Source organism: Lipotes vexillifer, unplaced genomic scaffold (genome assembly GCF_000442215.2).
Source record: "Lipotes vexillifer unplaced genomic scaffold, Lipotes_vexillifer_v1.1 scaffold234, whole genome shotgun sequence".
NCBI lineage: Eukaryota > Metazoa > Chordata > Mammalia > Artiodactyla > Lipotidae > Lipotes > Lipotes vexillifer.
The window spans coordinates 551817-560092 of NW_006782612.1; the positions used below are offsets into that span (position 1 = coordinate 551817).

General features: G+C 40.9%; 1 protein-coding gene across 3 annotated transcripts in view; it reads left to right on the forward strand.

Annotated features, from left to right (window-relative positions):
• The window catches only part of AMPH (amphiphysin), a 193494-nt gene extending 185556 nt beyond the window's left edge, over nucleotides 1-7938 (forward strand). For 2 of the 3 annotated variants that reach the window (XM_007455329.1, XM_007455331.1), the window contains 3 exons: nucleotides 789-1028; nucleotides 3547-3648; nucleotides 7634-7741. In XM_007455329.1, the coding sequence (XP_007455391.1) occupies nucleotides 789-1028; nucleotides 3547-3648; nucleotides 7634-7741 (450 nt within the window). Of the gene's footprint in view, nucleotides 1-788; nucleotides 1029-3546; nucleotides 3649-7633 lie in introns of all 3 variants that reach the window. The other variant, XM_007455330.1, reaches the window with a different exon arrangement.
• Nucleotides 7939-8276: the final 338 nt, after the last annotated feature.

An 8276-nucleotide genomic window follows, 5' to 3' on the forward strand; every position in this document is an offset into this window, starting at 1 on the left:
TTGTTTTCTCAATTGAAGAACGGAGGTGCCTGTGTCAGCTGATACCTGAGGATGTAGCGAACTTGATCTCCAGGCTTCCATTATGCTAGGGAAATTCCCCTCACTGCTTATCTTTGTTAAAAAATGAAAGAGATCTGGATCCTTTGGTTCTGCTTTTCCCCCAGACAACACAGTACTTAGAGTGCTTGGCGGGACTTGTCATCCCTCAAGTTGTCACTGCAGTGTGGGCTCTGATAATAACCAACAAGCAAAGGACAGGCAGATTATCTCCAAACACGGGCCACCAGATCTTTACCAACAATAGGGTTTCAAGGAGAAAAGCAGTCACAGGAGGTGAAATGTCAGTTTCAAGCAAGGGTTACTATTCAGTGGGACAAGAACGGACTACTGCGAAAATGAGAGCATCCTCAGAGTCCTACTACATTCCCTTTCAGGATCGTCCCCCCACCCCAGTGGTGACTCGCCCTCTCTCCCCGAAGCCTCCTATCCCACTTCCCAGTTTCCCTAGTAACCCCACTCTTATCAAACTGCCTGGTTGTTCAAGGATCCAGAAATTAGTCCTACTAAGGGCTTCTGTCTCAGGAGAGATGGAAAGGAAGCCATGTCAGGAGGAAGGTGCCACAAGGTGGAAGGGCCAAAGGCCAGAATAAGGGAACAGCAGGCATTTAGCTGGATCGGGGAGGTGGGGACAGTGGAGCAAGGCAGCGTGGGGTGGGGTAGTGGCTGCTCTTAGAGGGTACAGAAGTCTTCTTTCCCATTCGCTGCCAACCACATTTTTCTTCCTTTAGGAGAAGGTCATACCTTCGGTGGTCATAGAGCCCGCCTCCAACAATGAAGGGGAGGGAGAACACGAAGACACCATGGGTGCAGAGTCCAAGGAGGCAACTGTTGACGCGGTTCTCCCGGGCTCCACCGGCGAGACACCAGCGCTGGCCTCAGAGGAGCAGGAGGCAGGCAAGGCCTCCCAGCCGGCCGCCCCCTCCGCAAGCGAGGCCCTCCAGGAAGGGCCTCCCGGTTTCCTCTACAAGGTCTTAACATTTCTTCTTTTTATTTTGCTTTTTTTTTTCTTATTTTATTCAATGTCAGGAAAATGTAATAGAAAAATCTGTCACTTTGGATGGAGAACAGAGTGCAATTAAATTTAGCCCTACTTGAGAACTGTGTTGCATTTGATCTGCAGTTAACCGAGGTTCATTGTTTAGTTCAAAAGCTTGTACGTTTGGTTGTCTTATCTGCACAAAGGGATACATTTGAAGTGCCACACCTGATTTTTAAATATATTTTCAGTTCTCTATGACCTGCGATACAGTTTTACTTAAATTAAAGCTGATTCTCTTTTCAAAAGGAGAAATGTGTTTCAGATCTCTTAACATTTGTTATTTTTTAATCTGGTGGCCATTTGTCCTTCCTTTGCTTTGAGGTCCTTTTGTGCAAATTTGGTTGTCTGATTTTTCATCTTTTTGCTATATGTATTTGTTCTCTGACTGCCGTGGGCTTTATTCCCACATCCCATTGTAACACAGCAAGGTTTCCACGCTGCTGGGCTACAAGAACCACGGTCATGTCTCTCCATATTTTAACAACCAATAATTAAAGAAAGTTCGCCACAGGGTAAATGATATGCCCCTTGGTAGTGAATGGGTGGATTTCTTCTTGGTAGTGAATGGGTGTGCCCTCCCGAGCTCCCCCTAGAGCCCAGGGCTTGAAATCATCTGTGTGCTCATCTGGTCCCCCATGGAGGGCAGGGTACATGAATCGTTCAGTCAGCTCTGGCACCTTGTTGTAGTGCATGGCACAGAGTAGGGAGTCAGTAAGTATTTTGAAAGTTAATAACTATCTTAATGGGCTTCCACGATAAGGATAAAAAATAATGGCAAGAAGGTTTTGCTCAGAGAGGCCATCAAATGGCTACTAAAGTCTTCATAAATGGAAGGGTGCATACCAAAAACCCAGTAAATACCTAATACTTAAGCCTAATACCCTAGTTTAAGCCAGGGGTTAAAGGCAGATAATCCTACCTAACAGAATATAGTTGGAATGTTAATTTGCATGTTTGATTTTGCATTTCCTAATTCAGCTCTTTGTCTTTTAAAAAGTGTTAACTCTATGTGTGTTTGTCGGGGTGGGATTGGGTAGAATCCTCTTCTTCTCTCTCTGCTCATCAGAAAGTAACTGCTACCTTGTCACCTCCAGTGGGTCCAGGTGGGATTGATGAATGAATTAATGTGGAGAAAAAAGCTAGACTTGTGGCCAGTGAGGACATGTGTCCCACTGGGTTCTGTTTTAAGAAGAGGACATGAAATCAAGGGGGCAGGTGCCATGCAAAGCCAGGCCTGGCTGGGTCCCTCCCTGGCTTTGCCCACTAGCTGCAGTGTGAGCTGGGGAATTGCACTTACCCTCTCTCTGGGCTTCAGTTTTCTCATCAGAAAAATGAATTTCATAGTCATTTCCAGCTCTGACATGTTATGATTCTGTATGCAGAATACACAACTTAAAAGCCAGGTGTTTAATCTTGGCAGTGGGGTTGAGGCGAGGGATATGGGAGAGAGAAAACTGGCCATGACTAAATCATTATCCAAGCTGGGTGATGAGTCCATGGGGGTTCATTATAGTACTCTTTCTCCTTTTGCTTTTAAAAAATTTTCTATAATCAAATTTTAAAGAAATCTTTCCAAAAAAAAGGGGAAAGAAGGGTGGTGGGTTAAGACAGATGTTGTTAAAAGATGCAAACTTGCAGCAAGTAGTCAAGTAGACCTAGAGATCTAATCCACGGTGAATATAGATGACACTGTTGTATTATAGTTATCAAACCTGCTAAGAGACTAGAACTTAATTAACCCAACCACTAAAAAGAAATGATAATTATGTAACCTGATCAGGAGCTAGCTATGGCTACAGTGGCGATCATATTACCATATATAAATGTATCAAATTAACACGGTGTATACCTTAAATTATACAATGTCACATGTCAAATATATTTCAGTTAAAAACCAGAAAAAGAGAGAAGGAAAAGAAACATTGTCATGATTTAAAGGGTAAGATAGGGAAGGAAGTTTGCTTATAAAGAAATTGATCACAGGCTTAATTAGTAATTCCTATATAACATGCAAGCTCTCAATTATTATTTTACAGAAGCTGGGGTTAGAGGAACTTTTCACTAGGTATCTTTACTTCAGGTTAAAAAATAAACAGTAACAAAACATTGATGATAATACAATGCAAATCTCTAACAAAAATATGATGAATTAAAATTTCATTAATGCACTACATTTTAGTTCTTGCAGAAGGCATTGCTTTACTAAATATACATTCAAGTGGCCTCAGTATCAGTCTGTAAGACTCGGATATTTTAAGTAAACAGAGATTAGGATTTCTTTTCTGTCTTCAGCGGCTTTCTTCCTTGGGGTTTGACTCATCTTCATCCTATTTTATCCAGCTTGGAGATGCTTCTTAGAGAGCCTGCTGATAATCTGGCTGAGAGACTTTAATTTTACATCTCCTTTTCTTTCTAAAATGAATCAGTTCTCTTACAATCTTTTGCAGGTGGAAACACTGCATGATTTCGAGGCAGCAAATTCTGATGAGCTTACCTTACAAAGGGGTGACGTGGTGTTGGTGGTGCCCTCAGATTCCGAAGCTGACCAGGTAAAGGATGAGAGTGGAAAGTACTGCAGGCTGTATTGGTTTTTTCTGAGAGTCAGTTGGGCACAGTGACTTCCTGAAGACATTTCTACCTTCTGAGATGCTGTGTGACAGCTCTGAAAAGGGTTTAAGGTCACAGCATCACTAACTAGATTTTTAGGACACTTCTTTTGGGGTGCCATTGGGATGCTATTATATATATATATTTTTAATACAAATAGATGACAAAGCATAAATTACCAATATCAGGCAAAAGTGTCTAGGTATCTGAAAATCATTAAACACGTCATTATAAACACGTCATATGAAAATATGTAAAATATATACAAAATATATTGTATACTTATAAAATATATTATAAAATATAAATTTATATATATTTTTGCATTAACCATAAGTTATCTTTTAAAGAAATAAAGAGAAAAAAAGCTAGTGTTTTATATTTACCAACATGTTTGCCATTTCCAGTGCTCTGATTTCTTCCTATAGATCTGAGTTTCCATCTGGTCTCAATTCCTTTCCAGTTGAAAAACTGAGTCCTAGAGTGCTGATCTAGCAGTAAATCCTCTCAGCATTTGTTTACATGACGTTTATTTGATGCCTTTATTCATGTTCATTTTTAAAGATTTTTCACTAGAGGCAGAATTCTGAGTTGGATTTTTTTTTCTTTCAGCTCTTTAAAGATGTTGCTCCATTGTTTTCTGCTCTCTCCTATTTATATTACAAGTCAGCTGTAATTTGTTTAACCTTGTTTCTCAGGATACACTGTGTACTCAGTATACACTGTGTATACTTAGTATACACCTGAGTACTTTTTAGAATTTCTCTGTATCTTTGGTTTTCATCAGTTCAGCTATAATGTGCTTAGGTGTTGGTTTTTTTTTTTTTGCGGTACGCGGGCCTCTCACTGTTGTGGCCTCTCCCGTTTGCGGAGCACAGGCTCCGGACGCGCAGGCTCAGCGGCCATGGCTCACGGGCCCAGCCGCTCCGCGTCATGTGGGATCTTCCCGGACCGGGGCACGAACCCGTGTCACCTGCATCGGCAGGCGGACTCTCAACCACTGCACCACCAGAGAAGCCCAGGTGTTATTTTTTTTATAGGTTTCATGCTTGGGGTTCATGAGCTCCTTAGACTTGTATCTTGGTTTTTTTTTATTACATTCGGAAGATTTTTGGCTATTATTTCCTAATTTTTCTCTCTCTTTCACCTCTTTTTCCTCTGTCTCCAAGTATATATATGTTGGACTTCTTGATGTCTAAGACTCTGGGTTTTTTGTTCAGTATTTACTCCTCTTTGTACTCACATTGGATAATTTCCCTTGATCTTCTTTGAGTACAGTGATCCTTTCTTCTGCTGCTTTGAATTTGTTGTTAATCTGATCTTGGGAATTTTTAATTTCAGATATTACTTACACAGGTCTATAATTTCTATGTTTTCTTTTATATAGTTTCTGTTTTTTGCTGAGATTTTCCCATCTATTCTCATTATTACCGTCTTTCAGTTTAAGTACTTGAACCGAGTTACAATAGCTGCTTTAAATTTCTTAGTAGTTCTCTCTCTCAAGATAGTAGTTCTGGGCTTCCCTGGTGGCGCAGTGGTTGAGAGTCCACCTCCCGATGCAGGGAACGCGGGTTCGTGCCCCGGTCCGAGAAGATCCCATATGCCGCTGAGCGGCCGGGCCCGTGAGCCATGGCCGCTGAGCCTGCGCGTCCGGAGCCTGTGCTCCACAACGGGAGAGGCCACAGCAGTGAGAGGCCCGCATACCCCCCGCCCCCAAAAAAAGATAGTAGTTCTCTCTTTCAAGATATTCTCCATAAAAGTGCTCCTCTGAATGCCCTGCGTCACCCAGACTGAGGCTGATCCTCAGGGAGAAAGCTCTATTAACAGATCTCACCCAATGCAGTTTCAAGGGTCAAATACCCCCCAATTTCTACCTGCTTTTGGTCATTCTCAGTGCCTTCAAATAGTTGTTATACATGCACAACTCCGTTATTTGTCAAATTCTAATATATAAACTTATACTTTATAGCTGTCATTTCTAAATATAAACAGTTGCATTTCTGTATGCATATGTATATATAACTACATATAAATATATAGTTGTTCTAGTGTTTATAAATGTTCTATGCAAAAGCATGTGTCTGATACCAGCTATTTTGCCACTACCAAGACTGGCAATCTTTAGTCTACCACATGTTTGAAGCAGTTAAAATTTAATTTTCTATATTTTCCTCACTGAAGATTGATATTAACTATGATTCTTCACTTTATAAGTTGCATTTCAGAATGTATGTGTTGGAATATATCTTGATTATGGGTTTGTGCCAGCCCTTTGTTTTTATTTTTATTGAAATTATTTTAAAATGCGTGACTCCACTTGGCTGCATTAGATTTTTCACCCGCTGTAAATAAAGTCAAATATAGACACTTGAGGGGCAAATGTGACCTTTTATATGTCTACTAGAGGTTTAGAAAATATTTAGTTATCATCTTTTACTCTAAGTATAACTTTGTCCTTCACATACATAACATCATAATTTTATAGAGGACACTTCTCCTCATCAGCTAGGATTTTATCAGTTATTTTATTGAATCATTTTTTTCTCAGTGTTATTTTTTTCTGCCTTCAAATATTGGCCTGTCTAAGTGCTTAGATTTCTTGTCTATATAGCAGCATCAATTTATGGTCTCAGATTATCTCAAAGGGAATGTATTCAGCTTCTTTATTTAATTTTTGAGACCTTGTTTTATCTGCTGTACTTGAACTATATTGGGGATTGGTTCAGAGTAAATCCGGCTATCCCTCATTTTAAGTGGGATCTCTTTCCTGCATTGGTTAACATAATAAAGGTAGTCATTTCCCTCTCGTTTCACTTCATACGGTCTGTGCGTTTAAAATAGTTCCTTCAACTCAGCTTTTCCCAACTAGACTCTGCTTATCTCCAGAAGGCCTAGGGCAGATGGCAACCTCTGTTTCCCAGTTTTACGTTTGGTCTCCCGTGCTGTATGACCATGCATGGATGGGTTCTTTAAACTTTCCGTGGTTAACTGTCTTCATTTTTGTGAGGGCACGCCTATATGATAGACAAATGTTTATGAGGAGTAATTTACAAAGACTCTACAAATGTTTCCAGCAAGAATGTCATGACATCAAACAGCTTTGTAGTTTATATAAACTTGAAAAACAACAAACACAATAGTGATATCAGGCAACACATATCGAGCTGTTGGTATTTGGTAAGCCTTCTATATGGTGGTTTATTTCAGTTACATGATGTGAGCTGGCAGACAGAGTTCCTTCTTATAAGCAAGTGGTTGAGGATGAAATAAAAGCCCTTCCATGGCCTTGTCAGCACTATATTCCAGCCCACTGGTCCTCAAGCCTTTTTTTCACTGTGATCCACAGGACAGGAAATGGTCCTGTGTGTGATGTCTTCACCCAGTGTTCCTCTCTTTACACTGGCTATAACCCTTCCTTCCTTCCTTCCTTCCTTCCTTCCTTCCTTCTTTCCTCCCTCCCTCCCTCCCTCCCTCCCACATTGCTCGGCTTGTGGGATCTTAGTTCCCTGACCAGGGTTTGAACCCGGGCCCTCGGCAGTGAGAGCATGCAGTCCTAACCACTGGACTGCCAGGGAATTCCCTGCACTGGCTATAATTCTAATTCTTTCCTCTTCCTTAAGGACTTACGTCATAATCCAGGGAGCATCAATTAACTATACTTTATACAAAATTATAATACTAATATTAACCTTCAATTAACAATATACATAAAATAATTTCAACTGTTTACTCCTTTTTTTTTTTTCTAACTAACAACTTACTTGGGACAAGCCTTCCCCCTGAGCTCAGCACACCTGTTTACATGTAATGCATCATCCTCGTGCAGGACCACAATGCTCATTAAACCCATTATTTTATTAATCTTTGGCAATGCAGATTTTTTCCAGTAGTTTGTTGGACTCTGAAAGCCCTGTCTTTGTCTTGCAGGATGCAGGCTGGCTGGTAGGCGTGAAGGAATCAGACTGGCTTCAGTACAGAGACCTCGCCACGTACAAAGGCCTCTTTCCAGAGAACTTCACCCGGCGCCTGGATTAGGGCCAAAAGTATTGTAGAAAGAGCCTGTTTACTGGGTTTTTAAACCTTTGTGAAATCCTGAAGAGCTCACTTTTGCTATGACACTCTTAGTGATTTGCAGACCAATGCCAGACAAAGTTTGGGAGGCTATGTCAATGAAGCATGTGTGCAAACAAATGTTTAGAGGCAAAAAAACCAAGTAAATTAAGGAAAAAGTCTTCACTAGTTCCCACGTTCTTGCTAACAGGTTTGTTTGTGCTTTGTCCAAGCTGTGGAGACTTGTATAGTCGACCCCCTCCCACCAGTTTCTAAAGTAGCTTTCTCCAGACCAGAACCTTAATTTCTCTGCACCAAGTGTATGGTATTGAGTGGCTTCCCTGCAGAAGACGTGATGAATTGTCCTGTAATACGAGATTATCTATTCCCCTGTGCAGGTGTGAGCACGTGCTCTCTCTCTCTCTCTCCCTTTCACATTTACTGTGTTTAAAACGAAACTGCTGCAAAAGTTGTCACTGTTCTTCACCAGCACCTCTCTCTCTATATATATATATGGACA